The 20,842-nt window shown below is 31.8% G+C and overlaps 2 protein-coding genes across 2 annotated transcripts; both read left to right on the forward strand.

Annotated features, from left to right (window-relative positions):
• Nucleotides 1–10,633: 10,633 nt before the first annotated feature.
• Nucleotides 10,634–11,288, forward strand: LOC102596423 (non-specific lipid-transfer protein A-like). The gene is made up of 2 exons (XM_006347892.2): nt 10,634–10,990; nt 11,186–11,288. Exons 1-2 carry the CDS (start codon nt 10,653–10,655, stop codon nt 11,193–11,195), a joined length of 348 nt encoding a protein of 115 aa, XP_006347954.1. The 5' UTR covers nt 10,634–10,652; the 3' UTR covers nt 11,196–11,288.
• A 7,141-nt stretch (nt 11,289–18,429) lies between these two features.
• LOC102596757 (non-specific lipid-transfer protein 1-like) lies at nt 18,430–19,123 on the forward strand. Its single transcript, XM_006347893.1, has 2 exons — nt 18,430–18,832; nt 18,956–19,123. Exons 1-2 carry the CDS (start codon nt 18,480–18,482, stop codon nt 18,963–18,965), a joined length of 363 nt encoding a protein of 120 aa, XP_006347955.1. The 5' UTR covers nt 18,430–18,479; the 3' UTR covers nt 18,966–19,123.
• The last annotated feature ends 1,719 nt before the right edge of the window (nt 19,124–20,842 follow it).

Raw genomic sequence — 20,842 nt, forward strand, 5'->3', positions numbered from 1 at the left:
ATTTGAGCTGGAGGTCTTCCGTCTAATTGCGCATTGAAAGTAAAAATCGGAGGAGGCAAATCTTGTTTTCTCTGCATCTCGACTCTCATCTCAGCAATTTGTTGCATCAACTGCATGATCAGTTCATTCTGATCGGCAAGGACGGGATGAGCTACCACGACATCAGTAAGGTCGATTTCTTCGTTGTTATCACTCATTGCTGCTTTCCTTTGGACTTTGGCTGGGAAAGGAATCTGTAGGCCCTTTTGATCTGGTAAAATAGGGATGATCGGCCAGTGTATCAACACAGATCAGTTCTAACTACCTGTAGGCAAAACAACTCAAAGGCAAATCTGTCAGTATTAGTTCTGGATGAATAATGCAAGATATCACATAGAAAGCAGATAAACACATAAAAATTGCTTTGTCTGAGAACATGTTAACACACGAATAAGGGGGACTGATTTTTTTGAACTAGCAGGAATTTGCTCGTTTTATTTTGGGGCTAGTGACTCAGAAAAGTTAAATTGCGGTGAGCAAAGGTCTTCTTGCTGCATCTTCTGGCATCTGTTGATCTGAACTCAATGTTTCCTTATAGAATAAAAGAGGGGGAAAAGGAAAATTTTAAAAAGATAGGGGCCGGGCCTTGAAAGGCTGCCTACGTATCTCCGAAGGAGAATTCAGGCCCTACGTAGTTCGAATACAAGGAAATTTTCATTTTCATTCATTCATTTCTGATGATTACAAGGAATGTGAAAAACAGATAAGAAAGCTCCTAAAAGATAGATGGTGCCTTCACCGAAGCTCCTTCCTCTGACTGCCGTATTAGCAACGGGGGGCGAACTCATACGTTTTGGGGGCGGTTTTCTCATTCTCTTCTTTCCACCGTCCCTTGAAAGGAGGTCTATAGACAATTTCCTCCTCAAGTTCCTCTTCAACAGATTCAGGTCCAGTGCCTTCAGGACCACTGTTGGTGGCCTCTTGGTTGAAGAAAGGGTATTTTTCATGTAGTTTTTGAAGCCTCAGGGTTATATCATTGTTGAAAGCATCATGCTCCTTCCGCATAGCAACAGTCTCCTCGTTCATGATAGCATATCTTGCCATCTTAGCCGCAAACTCTGCGTCCAGTGCTGCCCTTTTGGCTTGCGCAGCTGCGGTGGCTAATTCTACTTCTATTTTTTTCTCCTATCTCTCGAATCTCTTGTTTGAGTCGACGCAGTTTCATCCTTAGACTCTCCTCAGTCGTTTTCATTTCGACATTATTGCCCTTTTCCATCCTAGCAGCAATTTCACCTTTCCTGAGATGATAGAGTAACATTTTTGGATTTGGTAGTAGGATTTTATTTCTGGCTGAGAAACTCAAGACTCGTGGAATTTTGGTTGGACATTTTGGTAGTGACTTGTATTTGGCATTTTCAGAAAATTTTGACAAAAAGTGGGCTAAAAATGTCCTCAGTCAAAGCAACAATACCACATAAACAGTTTAAACAAGTAGGGTGCCCTTTTGTGCCAAGGGTAGGCCTAGCGTATTTGAAAGATGTATGTGTAGAATTGAACCATTTTGTTACCCCAAAGCAAATTTCACATATAAAATGATGTACAAGAAGCGAAAATAAGCAGGGGAAGTAGGGAATAAACGAAAAAACACAAAGGAAAGGCCCACACATGGGTCATTGAAAAGAGTACCAAAATACAAGAAAGGCAAGCCCACGCAGAGGTAAATGACAATAAGTACATATAGCAAGACCCACGCAGGGGTGAAATCCGCTAAGACGCTCCCGATGGCCCCGCCTCTGATCTGCTCCTCTTGTTCTGTGCCATGAGATGTTGAAGCCTATATTGAATCATTAACAAGTATCATTCGCTCCGGCGGCCTTTCTCTTCCCAGTCTTCAAGACACATTCCACTTTTCTTATCTCCAATCCATAAGTTAAGCTCTCCCAAATCGCTTCTCAGGCTTTCTAATTCTTGAGTTAAGCTCTCGAGGGTGTACCTATTCTCCTCTTACTTTCGGAGAAACTCCTCGTGCATTTCCTGGGCTTCTCTTCTTACCTCTCTTAATTCTATCAATGTTTTGGACTCTTTGTCCTCTACACTGCGATAAATGTTTGGAACTGAGAAAGAGATACCTTGTATATTTCCCTTCAACCAATCTTTGTAGGTTTCATCGTACCCAGCATTGAATCGGTCCGCGGCGTTGGTGTCCTTTTTCATTTGCACTGCTCTTTTCCATTCTTTCAGCATCTCTGAAGCCTCAGGCACTCTATCATCCCCGATGTCGAACACATAGATACGGTAGTATGCTTCTAGGGGTGTAATTTGTCTTCTTCCGAACTGCCTCAGGACCCGGATGGGCGCATACAGACGGATACCTCGAATACCTGGTAGAGGAAGCACAAGTTTTCTGCCGCCCCGTACTATGGCATCTTTTCGAGATGAAACGGTCGAATATCCACTGGATATTTTCTTCTCTCAACTCGGAGAAAATCTGAGTCCATCTTCCTCTAGTTCTCCTATTTTCTAAATCTATCCAAAACAACATATCATTCAAACCCTTGAGAGCATTATTATCATCGAGGGTGTGTAGCTTTTGCGTCCCGTGTCATTTCGCTAAGTGGCTCAGTATCCACCATTGGAGGAGGAGATTACAACCCTGAAAGTAGCGATGTCCTTCCTTGCATTTTTCCAAAGCACGGTACACGTCGGACAGGATAACAGGCGCGATAAGATAATACTTCACTTACCCTTGGTTCAGATGCCCGTGGAAGAGAGTGTGTGCCAGCATTATTACCCGGGTGTTGATGCTGAGGCTCGGGCCTTGAGGAAAAACCATAGTGCCTAATAGCGCGATAGTGAATGCCAAAGGTCAGATCCCGTACCATTCTCTGAAGGTAACCCTGAACTCTTGATTGTAATTCCCATAAAAGGTTGCATTCCCGAATCTAACATAGAGATTCATGAAAGAAACGCTAGAACCATCGGCCCAGAAGGCGTAATCCTTTCTTAATCCGAGCCAATTTATAATATCATCGAGAGTAGGCTTGTTAGGGATTAAGATGTGTTCCTGTTTTCTCACTCTTCTTTCAAGCCCTGTACCGATTGTGACTATTCCGTCTCGAATTTCCTCAATTGTCGGGGTGATTTCCATGGTTCCAAATCGAAACACCATTTTCTCGTTGTCCCAATAACCCGTAAAGACTTCAATCAGTTCGGGCCACCCAACCATATTAATGAGTTCTGTTAGGGCTCCTATATATTTGTTGAGGGCCCTTTTATGAACCACAGTGAGGTCATTGTACCATATCTTGAGTAGAACCGGAGCTTTCACCACCATGTCAAATTTGGGAAATCGATCCATACCTACAAAACAAAGCACAGTTAAGACTCCCTCCCCCAAATAGGTAACAATTAGGTTTCCACACACACATCTTTCAAATGTCAAATAATATGATATGTCGTTAGGTCGTGGACCTTGGACATGATTTTTGGCAGTTTTACTAATGGACTTAATACGCCTTGGGTATTAAGCCGTCTTAGGTTAATGCTTAGATTTGGATTTGGTTTCGCTCTACTCTAGGTTTGGATTTGGTTTCGCTCTACTCTAATAAACGACGTTGGATGACCACAAGCCAACTATACGTTTATCACTTTCAAAAAATTTGACTTGTGTTTTTTTTCTGAAGGACAGCCGTGGTAAGCAACGTAACCGCCTTTTTCCTAATGCAATCTATTTGCCGTTTGGCGGAATCGGGTGCCATGAATGCCACAATTAATATAAGATACGTTAATTTAAACAAGTAAACAGTTAAACACATAGCCAAATAATTAATCTTAAGGTTAGATAAATTCAATTTCACAGCAGAGTCGTCATTCTGTTTTATTAGGAAAATATAATTAGACTGGTTTTAAGAGTCGCCAGTTAATTTTTTAAGTAAAATTAAGAAAACTAATTTTTTCAAACGATAAAAACAGGAAATCGATTGAAAATATTTAAAGAAGGGTTCGAGGTTCCTATTAATATTCTAGGAAGGTTTTTGAAGCACCTAGAATATCCGCTAATGCGATTATCCGACAATTAATTTATTTGGCTAAAATAATTTTAACTTAGCTTGAATTGTAAAAATGAACTGTTTTTGTAGTTAGAACCGTTTTAAAAGGAAAAAAAGAAGGAAATACGGGAATACTATTCAAGTGATATAATTTGCAAAATTTATTTTTTGAGTTTTGTTAAGAGATAATTGGTTTAGTTATTTCTTAAAAGCAAAATGGACTTCTTTCGGAGATTTGAATTGTTGGACTTAAGATTAATGGAAAGTAACAACAAATAAATATAATAAAACGAAGAGGGAAAGAGATTTGGGCCCAAATCTGGTTTTTCTGTCCGCCTGGGCCAGTATTTGGGCCTAATTTTTGTTTCCGGACCAAAGACCCAATATTTAGTACCTGTTCTAAACTAATCTTTGAAATTTTTTTTTCTTTGGGCGTTTGGCCCAATTCTTGTCTCCTTGTACCTGTCTTAATAACTAACAACTAATAATAATTACAATAAAAAGGCTTATGCCCAAAAATAGCAAAATACAATTTCGAAGTAGAGAGTGGGCCTTTGGCCCAATTTTTTGACTTTTCAATTTGTTGTGAATTCTTTCCACTCTGAGATCTGCACGTCAATTTTTGGGAATCCAACTCGGATAAAGAGGAATTGGACTTCCGTAGCCCAAAGGAAAATGCAAGGATGAGGTCCGTGAGAACCCGGACAAATTTCACATGCAAACACGAAAATGAGAATCAGTAAGTAAGAGTTATGAATAATATAAAGAAAACACCCAAATAAAACAAAATTTATATGCTACCATATTCTAAAATTTATACACTATCATATTCTAATATTTATTACATTACTATATTCTAAAATTTATTATACTACTATATTCTAAAATTTATTATACTACCATATTCTAAAATCTATATACTAACATATTCTAATATTTATCTACTATCATATTATAATATTAGCACAATGAAAGATAATGTATGTCACCAAGGGTCTTACATCCATACACAAATGACATTTTAATGTTCCAAGACCACTAAAGCTACGGTCAAAATTCAAACAATTTTAATACTCCAGTGATAAATGAATCAATATCTTATTTAAAGTTTCCCATAATACAATGACCAGACTATAGTCAACTAATGACTACATGTTTTGTGCATTCAATCATGCAAGACAATAAGGCAAGGATAAGCATTAAAGAGCAAATATATCCTAGCAAGGGTGACTAACAGAGAGCAAGTGGGTCGAAACATGCTTTTTGATAAGAATCAATATTACCAAGTTTTGGTGTAAAGAAGGAAAAGAGCAAACAAACATTAATTTGACACAATGACAAATGCAAATAAACTAATATTTTCCTCTCTTTTAAAACCAACAGTGACTCCAAACAAAATGAAAAATAAAATAAAAAATATACATCACATGCTCTCCTGTGACTAAACAGGACAGTAAACAAGCTATGCAATAATAATTTAAAAAAAACCCCAAATGCTTTAACATATGCTAATTATCATAATAATATTTAGAAGGTAAGGCATAGAAATCATATAATTTTCATACAAGAACGAAAAAGGAATTTTAACACCTACAAATAAATGAAAGAATGCGAGGAAGAATAGGCATGCTTTAATGCTCTTCTAATGCATCAGCCTAACAACAAAATGGTAAATGATTAACGGATTAGAGACTTAACACTACAAGCTGGTTTTGACACGAAGGCTGAAACAAAGGACAATCCAAGGCTGATTCGGAAGGTAAATTGACAAGAGACAACACTGAATGAAATTAACACTTCAAGAGCATGGATTTCCAAACTCAAAACAAACAAGTAGCAACTGCCTTTACGACCTTGCTCCTTTCAAAATCGAGTGACGAGTATTGACAAATAATGGAGGGGCTTACGCTTAAGACAGAGCAAGACGCAGCCAATATGGGTTTGGAAACAAATATAAAGTAGTTAAACAAAATGAATACACAAAATGGTTCAAGCATGATACTCTAGAATAAATAAAAAATAAAAAAAGGCTACTGCCTCTAACGAACAAATGAACAAAATAACATACAAATTTCATATCACTAAATTTTCAAGATTTTTCCTTAGTTTGAAAAGAATAACAGCATTACAGTAGCATAGTAGCATAAAAAATAATGAATAAAACTCTAGATTATAAGAGACAACGAGGATAGGAGGATACAGACTCGAAGACACTAAGGCGAGCATACAAGAAGCAAAATAGCAAGAGTGGGTTCGAACAGGGGAGGAGAGGAGAAGTGATGCTAATACATAACATAACATTAATTCCATATCAAAACCAAATCGTAATAGAGCATTGCATTAATAAATTACCAACTCAACCACTAATAGCGAACCAGTCACTTAATGAAGTTTTTCGACATAAAAAAAATTATCGCCTTTAAAACGGAACAAGAGATAAGGAAGATATTATAATGGAGGAGGCATTACCTTCTTATATGCAGCGAAACAGGGACAACACGAGTTGGAATTACAACCTTCACCACGCGAAATTCGTAACACGAACAGTAGCTAAGAAATTTGGGCGAGAATATCAAACCAAAAAGACACAAAAAGAACAAAGTCCCTCCTCTATTTCTCTTTGAAATGTGTTTTTTCAGGTATGAGTTACTTTGGATGCCTTAGTTGAATTATTTTTTATTTATTTTTTCACTCCCCATCCCCCTTAATACTGAAAAGAACAAGAATATTTATAGAAGGGTATTAGGGTTCCAAATCGGAGGGAAACGGATTGGAAAAACGGATAGACAAGGGACCAATTCGAAATTCAAAAATCTTTCACAAATAAGGAGAGGCAACCTTTTCTCTGAAATTTCACTCATTCCGGAAGAGGAAAGGGTGAATCGACGTTTGTGATTGATCTCCCGTCCTTGGGGCGCAACGTGGCATCATCTCACGATGCTAAGACAATTTTCGCGTGCCTGGTTGCTGAAACGTACTGCTGGAACAGTACTGGGTTGTTGCTCATTCTAGGTTTGGCAGCGTACTGGTCACGCGAGAAAGAAGAAGAGAGTGATGGAGTCGGGTGGGTGTTGTATCCCTGCTATATGGAATTTGGTGTTAACGTTGAATTTAGAAGGGGAAAAGAGGTTGGGTCGGGTCGGTTAGGATAAAATTTGGACGGTTGAATTAATGAAGGGAAATTGAGGGATTAAGATTGGTCCAAAAGTGGGCTGAAAAGAATTGGATCTGGGATTAAGTGAAACGTTGGGCCGCTGGAAATTGAGAAAAGAATGGCCCAACTTGGTATTTTTACATAGATAAATGGAATACTAATTCAACCAATTTGAATTGTAATTGGCTAATTCGGCTAAATTTTCGATAAGACGGATTAATATATTCTAATTAATGAGTTTCTCAATGTTAACGAAATAAGAATAATTAACTCAATTATAAACTAAATAACTTAAAATATAAGCCATTAGATAACTACACTAATTAACCAAATATTTAACGAAATCTTTTGAGGCGGTCTTCGAATATTCACAAACTATACTAATTATATACAAAATTATATAAGACATATATATTATTTAAAAATTATAAATAAAAAAAAGCAACAAAACTACTTAAAATAATTTGAAATACGTTTGAATTTTAGAGAGCCAATTATTTCAAATCGTTTGGATTTAAGAAACTCGCAAATTAATTATTATCGAGGAGGGTCAAAATTGGGTGTCAACAACAATGAATACATAATACATAGAATAAGTTGTATTCAAAATAAATTGTATTTATATTTCAATATCCAGTTTTGTTATATTATTATTTCACTTTACATTTGCAGAAAGTATTTTCTGGCTCAGTTTTTATTTTCAAATAATCAGGTTGTATTTCAATAATCATTTTGTATATCAAACGCAGAATGAATACCAATAATTTTGTATTCCCCTTCTTGTGATGTATTCGTCGCAATTTTATATATTATGTATTCATAAAAATTATATTGCTTTAGCCAAATAAAATGCAAAATATGTCTTACTAAGTTTGTATTTCAAATATCAGGTTATATTTCAGTATGATTTTGTTTTTCAAACAAAAAAAATGAATACCAATTAATTTCTGATTGATTCAGCCATTGTAGACAATCAGATGTTTTCCCCAAAATCTAAAACCCTAAAAGCAAATTTCGATATTATCAAAATATAAATGTATTAAATATCAAACAAAATAAACATATAAATGAATTTCTAGATTCTACAAAATCTGAAAAATTAAAAGAAATAACAAAAAAAATTGAAAAAAATAGTTTAAAAGAATAAAAATCTGAAATACATAAATATTTGATGAATATCTAAACAAAATCACATAAAAATAAAAAAATTGACTGGAAATCCGTAATATATAAATCCGGAATATACACCATAATCGGTGATTTTAAATAACAAATCAAAATAAATCTAAATAACTTATGGAAATTACCTTGCCAATCGAGAAATCTCTTGAATTAATAAAGAGATTTTGTTTAACAATTGAGAAAATTTCTTGAATTAAAATATATATTTTGATGAACAATTTGTGAGCACCTTGAAGAAAGAGAATATGAAAACGTGAAAAGTGTGGGTAGAAATGAAAGATGAAGAAGGAAAGTTAATGGGTATTGGTTTAATTTATTTATTTATTTAAACAGTTATTGGTTTAGAATTTGGTCTAATATAGGATTGTTTTCATAAATAAAATTAATTTTAAATAATAAAATCTGAATACATATTATTTTCTAAAAATATTACCATTCAGACATTTTAAATAAATATTTTAAAGTGTTATTGTTTTGACTAATTATATTAGATATTATGACTTAACTGCTAATTTTTCCTAAAAAAATTCTTAGATGGTGCTTATATAGCCCTACTATGACTACATATTATTCTGTAGTATTTAGAATTATACATTCTAATCATAAATTATATTAAATTAATATATTATAAATATACTAATATTAGGATACTACAGTAAAATCTCTGTAAATTAATATAGGTGGGAGTATGAAATTTTATTATTTTATAGAGATGTTATTTAATTAATAAATTAATATTTATTAATTTAAAGAATGGTTTGAGATTTAATGAAGGTTAATTTTGATTATATCAAAATCATTGTATCTTACTAATTTATGTATCATATTTATTGATTTCACATAAAAAAATTATTATATTTAAAGTACAATGAATACATTAAAATCATTGTATCTTACAAATTTATGTGTCATATTTATTGAATTGTCACTATCGTGCAAACAAAAGAGCATGGATGACAAGTGTGCTTTTTGATGAATATATTCGTTGGTTTGACCACAAAATACATGGTAGACGAGTTTTGCTTATAGTAGATAATTGTCCCTCCCATAATAGAAATATTGAATGACTACAAAATGTTAAATTGTTTTTCTTGCCATCCAACATGATTTCCAAAATTCAACCTTCTAATGCTGGGATAATAAGAACTTTCAAGATGTATTATCGTAGGATATTAGAAGGTTATGAAGTGGAACAAACTTATCCAACAAAGATTAATGTTTTGGATGCTATCAATTTTGCAATCCTTGCTTGAACAACACATGTTAAGCAAGAGACAATAGCAAATTATTTTCGATACTGTAAAATTCGCTGGGGATGCAATCTCAGAGAATTTAAATGAATCCACTTGTGAAAACGTATTCATGAACTTAAGGTAATGATTAATGATCTCAGTTACCATAATAAAATGGATGTCAATAACCTGTTGGATTATCTGGGTGAAAATGATACATGTTCAGAGGTCCAGAGCTTAAAAGAAATTGTGGACACAATCGAAAAAAGTAATGTTGATGATGAAGTTGAAAATGATACTATAACTTTGGAACCAGTTACGCGTAAGGAAATACTTATCGCATCTAGAACTCTTCACAATTTTATGGTGCAGTTCGAAAACACAACACCAGAGCTCTTTTGCAATCAAAAAAGTTAGAGATAAGCTTCAACTAGATTTAATTTTTTTTAAAATACAGAACACAATAGAATTATATTTCACTAAATTGTCTTATATATATTTGTACTTTTAAAGAATTATTAATTTACGATATTAATGGGATCATATATTTATATAGGGGTCTTCTGGAAATATATTATTCTTTATCTTATCGAAATTGGTAATTGTTTCATTGGCCCAAGTCGGAACCAAAAGGAAAATATTACTTTAGAGAAATTATTAATTTACCGAATATTAATTTATAGAGGTTTTACCGTATATAGCTTGATCCTAAATTATATTACTTTCTATCAGTAAAAAAGTTGTCTATATCCACACTCCAAAGTAGAGTTAAATGATGATGTAAAGGTACCCACGAGAAATGTGCACTAAAGAAAAAAACAAAACTAGTACTATAACATTTCCATTTTTGCTAGTGCTATCTATAATCATGCCATAATATATACTAAAACGAAGAAAAAAACAAATTAATACAACTAATTTTGTAAATTATGACGCACTTAATCCACCGTTTTGCCGTCTCAAAATTAGTATAAATACACTACACTCAATTTACAATTATATTCATTCCATAAAAAAATCATCTCAATATATAGAAATTCAAGAAATTAAGTAATCATGAAGGCTATTGCAATACTAGTTCTAGTTGTGCTAGCTGTGGTTCAGCTAGCAATGGTTGCACGGGGCGCAATCACTTGTGGCCAAGTGGATGCTAACTTGGCACCCTGTGTCTCATTCCTGACACAGGGTGGCGAGCCCGGTGCAGCATGCTGCAGCGGGGTGAAAACCTTGAATGGTAACGCTCAGTCCTCTGATGATAGAAAGACTGCTTGCAATTGTGTTAAGGCTGCTGTGAATCGATACCCCAACCTTAAAGATGATGCTGCTCAATCTCTCCCTAGCAAGTGCGGCATATCCGTCAACGTCCCTATCTCTAGGACCGTCAACTGTGACACGTAAGAGTTTAACTTATGTATATTGATAATATGAAATATTTTTTTGTAGTACTTCTATCCTTCTATTTCAACTTATTCTGATGAATTTATTTTTAAAATAAATTGGAAATAATTAAGATTTTATATTTTTATTTTCTTACTAATGAAATGATTAACGTCAGACAAGTAATTTTGTTCCTTTTTTTTTTTTTGCAGAATCAGTTAAAATCAGCTGGATGGTTCTGGGAATATTCTTTCCTCAATGTTGTTATAATGTATTAAATAAACCAAGGGTTGTTAAACCCTTGAACGTTGTAAACATACTCAAAATTACTATGAATTAATTTGAGTATATATGTTGTTGTTCAACTAATGTGTTGTTTTTTTTATAATAAGAGTTCAAATGATCGATTAATACATAAACTTTGTTTTCTTATTTTTGCTTTTAACGTATATCTTTTGCCTATAATAAGAGTTTAAATGGTTTAAGCATAAAGGTAAACCCCTTTCCGTTTATTAAAAGTACTTTTTTTATAGGCCAAGCCAGTGTTTTAAAAGGCGCGGGCGTGAGGCGGGGTGTTTTACTTAGTATAGGGCGAGGCGTAAGCCTTGATACGTGGGGCGTAAGCCCTATGGATATTAATTTTTTTATTTATAATATAGTATAACTAGGTAAATTATCCGTTTTTCGCACGAGTTTGAACTATTTTATTACGCTTATATATGATCATTCGGTAATATTAGTATTTTCGACACATACACTAAATTGTCAAGAACATTTTATCTTAAGGCAAAACGTTCCTACGAAATATCAAAGTGCTATATTTTTAAAATTTTCGTTTTTGTTATACAGAACTATGAATCATAGAGAGATTTTAAGTATAAGAAAGAAGTCTAAGAAAATATCCATGGAAATAGTTGGTCAGAGTAATGAAATTTTCTAAATTCCAAGAAGTTATACAAAACAACATCAGACGTTAAAGAATAGACCAAAAAGCATCGAACAACAACACTCTCAAGTAAAGTGGATCATCGTGTCCATACAAGAACATAATTAACTAAATTCAAATGGAGGACCTTCAGTTCCTTTCTTATGAACCTACATCAATCTCTTTTTATTATAATATGTCGTATCATGTATATGTTAAAAATGACCCTAGAATTGTTAGTATCATAAAAAAATTTCCTCATTTTTCTCAGAATAGTCATTACTATTGCTTAGGTTTCATTACCGGCCCGAACTTATTTGGAATTGAACCATAGTTATTGTTATGGTTATAGTATGCATTTACAAAGAATTAATGCAATTATCATCTAATCAGTAAGTGTCATCTGAATGGAACTGTTCACAAATGGATATTCTAAAAAAAAAAGTGACACATAACATATTAATATCTCACATTATAGTTTTGTAAGCACTTGAACTCACAAATATCCACATCCACAAATAATAATAAAGACGACCTTACTTTCCTAACAATCAAGAAGAAAAAAGCATGTTGCTAAACATATTTTTCAAAAAGTTAGTCTGTCGGACTGTATTCAAGTTTACAGTTCACAAATTTAATTGAAAGAAGCCAAAAGAAAAAGTTATTACTTCTTTATTAAAAAAAACCAAAAAAACATTTATCAAAAGAAAAAGTTATCACTACCGAAAAAATGATCTTTAACGATAATTAATAGCTTAATTGTTGCTAAATATTTATTTTCAGAGGCAATTGGTACTCTCTATAAATGTCCCTAAAGTCTATAGCAACATTGGATCTAATGACAATTAATTAATGTCAGTAAGGCTCTAGCACTCTTCGTTTATTGCCGATAAAAACTATTTTTTATAGTGTATTTTGTACATTTGTTAGGTTCAAGAAAACTTGATCTCTTATTATGTCCAAAAAGAAGAGACGAATAAATATGGCAAATTAGTTAACTTGCGATAAAAGAAGTGAACTAATTGTCTCTATACTAATATTCTAGGAAGAGTGCAATGACATACAAAATGTATGTACCTAAGAAAAAACAATCAAAATAATATACTAATTGTGGCAAGCAAGAGAGCAATCATTTTGGTTCTTTTGACAAACTTCATCATTGGTTTTGTATTAGTTATCACATATTTGTTGTTGTGTGCTATCAAATATAGCACAACCCCCAAACAATTTTCCCAAAAAGTATAGATATGAAGAAACCTGTAGAAAGGGACAAAAGTGAAGATAAATTTTCAAACATCCTCAATGAAATTTTTAACAACGATTAAGCTTCATTAAAATAGGAGGAAGAAAACTTTGAGGAATGAAACACACTTCATAAGAAGCTTAATTAATATATTTGAATTTGACTCCCCTATAGCGAAAAAAACCCACAAATAATAGTGGCAGAAATAAAAGTTTTGTTTACTAAAGAACCAAATGTAATGAATTCAACCATTTCAGCAACGTTATGAGTCGTGGACTGAGAGGTGCAAGAGTAGTAATGTCGCATTGCAATTGAAATCAATTTTCTTTGTTTTTATTAAGAAACCTGTAGAAAGGGACAAAAGAGAAGATCAATTTTCAATCATCCTTGCCGAAATTTTTAATAGAGTTAAAAAAAAGTCACCAAAATAGCAAAAAGAAATTGTCATAGTTACATGAATCACTATGACTTATAGTAAAGATCAAGCTCCATGAAAAAGGAGGAAGAAAACTTTGAGTAATGAAACAAACTTCAAAAGAAGCTTAATTAATGTATTTGAATCTGACTACCCTATAGCGGGAAAAAACCTAAAAATAATAGTGGCAGGAAATTTCTCTATTTATAAACAACAAAGGGTAGTGTGAACAAATGCTTATTGTTACTTATCAGAAAGGTCACAACTCTTTGGAAAAGTTACAACCCTTTGGATTGGTGAAAACCTTTCATAAAAGTCGCAACTTTTCATAAAAGTCACAATTTTTCATAAAAGTTGAAAATTTTCATGAAAAGGTAAGGCTAGTTTTTTTGGAAATAAATCAATTAAATAGAAATTCTGGTTTGTGGTGGTGCCACGTAGGTGGGCCGAGGGTTCTCTTTTACCTATATATATAATAACACAAAATTATAAAAATACATCAATATTTTGAAATAATTACAAACAAGATTAAAGAAACTCATAGAAAATAAAACTTCTAACATTATACAAGTATAAATAATCTAACATCTTAACCTAATAATAAAATAATCATTATTTCTAGAAAGATATTTCTATCATACTATACGATTTACCCCAAAAGAAAATAATCAATAAAACTTACAACTATTATAATAAAAACATCACTCTATCATGAATATAAATAAAATTACTTTCAAAGAGCTAAATAAAATATGATAATTTTGAGACATATGACAAAACCACGAAGACCAATCATAAGTGAAAAAATAAAATTTCGCTACGTATTTTAAAAAGAAATGTTATGTAATATATAATCACCTTCATAGTGTTACAAAATAGTAAAGATGGGATACAACAACTTGTTGTTTGAGTTACTCTCAATCTTCTTATCTCTATAGATTAAAAAGTTACTAAGTTTCATTCAATTCAAGAATTATGAGGGTCAACAATGTTAACTAAAAAATTTAATATATGATTTGTGCATGCTTAGGGCGTACAGTCGGGCGCTTAGAGCGTAAGTCTTATAGAACTAAGCCCCACACTTGAGTCTCTGGGAGTTTTGCTAGAGCCCCACCTCAGGGCGAGTCCCAACAGTCTTTTAGAACATTGGGCCAAGCACATGGAAAAATACTTTTTTTAAAATTTGAATGGCGGTGAGATTTGATCCAGGACCTCTATCTCATCTGATACCATGTTAAAGTGTATGACCATCTTATCTAAAAACTTAAGTTATTAGAGAGAGCATCTCAACAAAATCTGAAATGTTCATCTTTTACCTTAAACCCAAATATGAAAATTCACCCAAAACCACCTTAAATCTTCTCAAAACTCCCCAAAATTTGAGATTTAGACTCTTCAAAAGACCCCAAACAAAATTCAATAACACCCACTTAAAATAAATCACTCTTTTAAAAATCCAATAACACCACTTCATTTTTTGTTTATAGTTTTCACACATTTTTGAATGAAAAATAACCAATAAAAGTCCTCCAATTTTCTTAAGAAATAAAATAAAATAAAATAAAAACTAATGGATTTTATCGATTTTCTTTTTGTAAAAAATAAAATCATTGATGTGATTGATTTTGTCTGTCAATTTTAGTCCATCGATTTTTTGCATTTTAAATAATGTATATATAATTTTTCTTATGATACCGAAAAATAGGAAAAATAATTAGAGAGAGAATGAATGAATAAGGTAGGGATGTTGATGTCCAATTACAGGGAATTTTAAAACCAAAATATCAAGTTTAATAAGCTTTGTCTCATGAATAAAACTTTCAAACTATTGATCTTAAAGATCTACTCACGAGGTCAAAATTTCAAGACCATTTACTTTCAAGATCCTTCGGTGTAACTTCCCGTTTTAATTATTTTTTATCTTTACAAGTATTATTATACAACATTTATCTATTGGACCCAAGAAAATAGTAAGACCCGCACATGACTAGACTTTAGGCTTTACCATCCAAAATTATGATATTGGGATAAGACTTCTGGGAGTTCAAATTTTTTAATATTTTTTTAGAATAGTAATATTTTTTATGTACTTCCTAAATTGTGGACTAAAAATTTTCTTTGAAAATAAAAAAAATCATGAAAAAACATTAGATCACAGTCTAAAATTTTGTAAGCAATTATAAATACTAGATGATATTTTAATGCTTTGTCTATAAAATTAAGCAATATATGATCAACTATTAAACCAGAGTCCAATATTTTTTTAAACGACTTTTTTTCAAAAGTTATATTGTTTTAATTTCAATTTTAAAAATAAAATATAAATGCGGGCATATAAAGGATATTTTCCCAAACTAGCCGAAGATGTGGCTTTTGGGCTCAATAAATAAGTCCCGCACAATAATATGACTTCTCAGTACGTGTCCAGTTAATTTTAATTTATTAGATTTAATTTCTACTTATTTTCAATCTCAAAAAGGTATTCTTATGTCCTTATTTATGTGATAATATCATTGAGAAAATGACATAAATAGTCCCTCAACTATAGGAGTAGGTCTAAAATGGTCCCTGAACTATACACTTAACGGATTTAGTCCTTGAACTATTCAAAAATTTGTCAGTTTTTGGTCCCCTTTAACTATACACTTATTGATTTTAGTCTCTTAACTATAAACTTACCGATTTTAGTCCTTTAAGTATTCAAAAACTTATCAAGTTTGGTCTTTGTCCATTTTTTTAATACAAATAGCTTAGGTTTATATTAACAGAATCTATGCCTCGAGAAATTAAATTATTTAGCAACTTTTTCTGTTGGTTCTCTCTCCGTTACTTTTCTTCAAATTAACCTTACGCGAAGAACCTTAACCTCAATGATTTAAAATAAAATTCACGAGGAAAGAAAATATAAGTCATAATTTTATTCAACAGAGGATAAAATGAAGCATATTATTGTTACTAATGACTTGAATATGTTAAACTTTATTATAAAAGAAAAAAGTTATTATCCGTTAAATCCAAAAGTTTTGGTACTCCAACGATTTCATTGAACGGAATTTGTTTAATTTTTCAGAAATGGTAACTTATAAAATGGTAGATTTGCAATTTTTTAAATAGATCACTTTTATTATTCTATTCATTTTATTTTACGTAAAGAAATTTGAGTAAATTAAATAAAATTTGCATTGATTAGCATGATGCATGATAAGTTTTTCAAACAAAAACTATCAAAGTTAAGGATGGTGCGTATTAAAAACAAAAGCTATTTGTATTTAAAAAAAAGGACAAAGACCAAACTTGATAAGTTTGTGAATACTTAAAGGACTAAAATCGGTAAATTTATAGTTAAGGGACTAAAATCGATAAGTGTATAGTTAAGGGACCAAAGCTGACAAATTTTTGAATAGTTAAAGGACTAAATCTGTTAAGTGTATAGTTCAGGGACCATTTTAGACCTATTCCTATAGTTGAGGGACTATTTATGTCATTTACTCTAATATCATTAGTTGTTGAGTTATTTTTTTTTAATTTAATTATTATTTTAATGGTTTCTTTTAAAAGAATATTTTGAGTTATCAATTGTTCTTGATTAACTGTACCTTATCCATCGCGATTTATGTGGCCGAGGCATGGAGTTATAAAACAATTTTTTGAAACTTGTTTGAAAAAAGGTCATAGGTATTTCTGTCACTATAAATTATCTTATTAAAAAAAATTAAGAAAAAGTTTAAAATTGCTTTATCAAAAATAAAAAAAATTGTTGCAAATAAAAGAATACAACAACACAATTAAATCACCTCTCCCTATTAATTTTCTTTTTTGGTCTACCTCTATAACTCCTCAAACCTAATATTATCAACCTCTCATACCTCCTCACTTAACGTTCGTGTTCCTCCTCTTCACATGCTTAAACCATCTCAGTTGTGTTTCTTGCTTCTTGTCTATAGAGGCTACTTCCCTCTCCCCCTCTTTTCTCCCTTCTCCCTTTTCAGAATAAGGGAGGAAAGAGAAAGAACAAAAAAAATTGGATTTAACATTCGGGGTCAAGTTCGAATTAACTGAATATTAATCATAGAGGAATGGGGTTTGCCACAATGTATATGTTCGTTCCTAATCTTGTCTTTGCTAGTACATCCACACATCCATCTAATCTTATAAGCATCCTCAATTTTGCTATCTTTATCTTTTGAATGTGAGAGTTTTTAACTGACCTACACTCCACCTCATTTAATATATCATATCAAACATACTTGAATCTTCCTCTCTTGGGAATGACTTGTGTATCAATATATCAATCCTCAGTTTTTCATCTATCTTCTCAGATACGACATTGAAAACATGACACATAAATTAAGATTGAGGGGAAAATACTTCCCATGAACTTTTGAATATGCAATTTTTTTTTATAAAACTTGGACGATATATGTAAAATTCACACAAGAAATTGAGATGATTTGGTTTTTGTACTCCGATCCTTCTTTTGACAACATTTTTATTTAATTTCATGTAAAAATTACACAGTTGACACATATACTCTAATGAATGACAATAGATCTCTTGTGTAATTTGCAAACTGTTACATATGAGAGAGTTTATTCGGTACGCATCTAATTAAAGCAGAGTTAAATATGCTGATGTAGAGGTACCACGAGAATAGTGCAGTATCACTCGTAATAAAGAAACAAAAAAACAAAATTAGTATAACATTCTCATCTTTGCTAGTGCCTACCTATATCATGCCATAATATATGCTAAATCAAAGAAAAAAACAAACTAACACAACAAATTTGTAAATTGTGACACACTTTATTCATCGTTTACCGTCTCCAAATTAGTATAAATGCACTACACTCAATTTAAAATTATATTCATTCCATAAAAAAAAAAATATCTCTATACATACAACTTAAATTAAATCAAGTCATCATGAAAGCCGTTGCAATAGTACTAGTTTTAGTTGTCCTAGCCGTGGTCCAGCTAGCAATAGCTGGTCGGCTAGAACAACAGGGCGGAGTCACTTGTGGTCAAGTAGACGCTAATATGACACCATGTATCTCATACCTGACACAGGGTGGCGAGCCTAATGCAGCATGTTGCAGCGGGGTGAAAACCGTAAATGGTATGGCTCAGTCAGCTGATGAAAGGAAGACCGCTTGCAATTGTCTTAAGGCCGCAGCGAATCGATACGCCAACCTTAAAGATGATGCTGCACAAGCTCTCCCTAGCAAGTGCGGTGTATCCCTCAACATTCCTATCTCCAGGACCATCAACTGTGACACGTAAGAATTTAATTTATATATACTGATAGCTAGCGTAAACTAATTTTTTCAGTTATTTAATTAAAAAAAATATAACTAATATCTATTTATTTTTATTTTTGTTCTTTTTGTCTTATTTTACAGAATCAGTTAAATCAACTGCGTGGTTCACCGGGAATAATGCTTCGCAATGGTGTTAGTTAAATTTTATTATATAATATATGTATTAAATAAATCAAGGGTTGTTAAACCCTTGAACGTTGTATATATACTATACTCAATTACTATGCAGTAATTTGAGTATTTTACTAATTTATTTTGTGTTTGTTTAATTATGCGTTTTTTTAATTATATTTTTAAAAATGGGTTAATTTATGTGTTATAATTAGAGTTTAATCGTAAATTTTCATATATCTTTTAATTATTTTGAATTGTCAATTATTGTGACTTATAGTACTTTTTAGGTAGTTTACAAATATATAATTCATTTCAATTTTTTTTTTGAAGATTACAGGCGCAAATTTCCGATCTAATTTAAGTTGTTCGACTCTCGAAAAACAAAAAATGTCATAGAAATTGAGACAGAGGGAGTATTATTTTTTCCAAAAGAGAAACCCCACTAAAGGATGGAGTTATAAGTAATTTAATTAATTAACTTAATGGTTTTCTTTTTATTGCTCTTAACTTGATGAATCTGATAAGCTTACTTACCCGTGTTGGTAAAACTTTTTCTTCTTTCAATTAAGGAATAATTTAACTTTAGGTTCCTCGATAATTAAAAGTAATTTTTAATTTTCGTTCTTGTAATATTTGATTTAAAAGGAATAGCTGTTGTTGATAGACGTTATATCATGTCGTGGTAGCAAACATAATATTATAAGTCCATAAATCGAATAACGACGTTATACATTCTATAAAACGTTTTGGCCTTCAGGTCAATGCCAGAAAGTGAAGCAATGAAAATTTTATTATGGCTTTCTCACTTCCTGTTGAGTGTACTAGCAATAATCATATTGCAGCGAAATTTGGAAGTCAGTGGTTCAATATTGCAAATAATTTCAATAACATATAGAACTTGACTCTATGATAATCACCAATATATATATGTTGATAGCAAAGGATACTATAAAGGTTTAATACTTTTGGATAAATGACAATTTCCCTCTATGAGAAGGAGATATATATGAAAAGTGTTTTTTTTTTTTTTATAGTTTGTGTGAAAGGAACTTGTACACGCTAATCCTTACATCATAAGTTAGAGATTAAGTCTGTGTCCCTCTCTAACTAATTGTAATTCTTTGTTATGAATAAATGTGGTAGGGATCAAGCCTAACCCCCCACACCTTAGGTCCACAACTAGGTGATGGCTTATTTAAAATTTTAAAAAAAAAACAAGTGTATTTGAATCGTCTATCGTCTATGTAATAAAAATAAGAACATTACCGACATACTATAATTTATATTATAAATTGAAGTAAGATTAACAATACAAATTTATAAGTTCATATATATATATATACTAGTTATTAGGTTCCCGCGCCAGAGCGGGCCCAATGTATATTACTTCCTCCGTCTCATTTTATGTGAGGTAGTTTGATTCGCCACGGAGTTTAAAAAAGAAATGAAGACTTTTAAAATTTGTGGTCCAAAATGAATGATATAAATTTGTATGACTGTAAATTATTTCATTAAGGGTAAAATAAATATTTTATAATCAAATTGTTACTTAATATAGAAATGTGACATTCTTTTGGGACTGACTAAAAAGGAAAGTAAATAACATAAATTGGGAGTAGTTCTTTGTTTCAATTTATGTGACACCGATGAAATTTGGAGAGTTATATAATTTTTTGTATGTGATTTTGTTAAATATATTTTGAAGTTGTTAATTTATTGTGATTTATAGCACTTCTTATATCATTTTCAAATAATATATATTACTCTTCTGTTCCATTTTATGTGACGTAGGTACTTTTACGAAACTCAACTAAATTTCTTATATGATTCTTAAATATTTTTAGTTGTTATTTT

The sequence above is a fragment of the Solanum tuberosum genome, unplaced genomic scaffold (genome assembly GCF_000226075.1).
Source record: "Solanum tuberosum cultivar DM 1-3 516 R44 unplaced genomic scaffold, SolTub_3.0 scf00095, whole genome shotgun sequence".
NCBI lineage: Eukaryota > Viridiplantae > Streptophyta > Magnoliopsida > Solanales > Solanaceae > Solanum > Solanum tuberosum.

Bases quoted from the DNA above. Each gene is read 5' to 3' on its own strand.
- LOC102596423 (XM_006347892.2), top strand. From the start codon at position 10,653: ATGAAGGCTATTGCAATACTAGTTCTAGTTGTGCTAGCTGTGGTTCAG.
- LOC102596757 (XM_006347893.1), top strand. From the start codon at position 18,480: ATGAAAGCCGTTGCAATAGTACTAGTTTTAGTTGTCCTAGCCGTGGTC.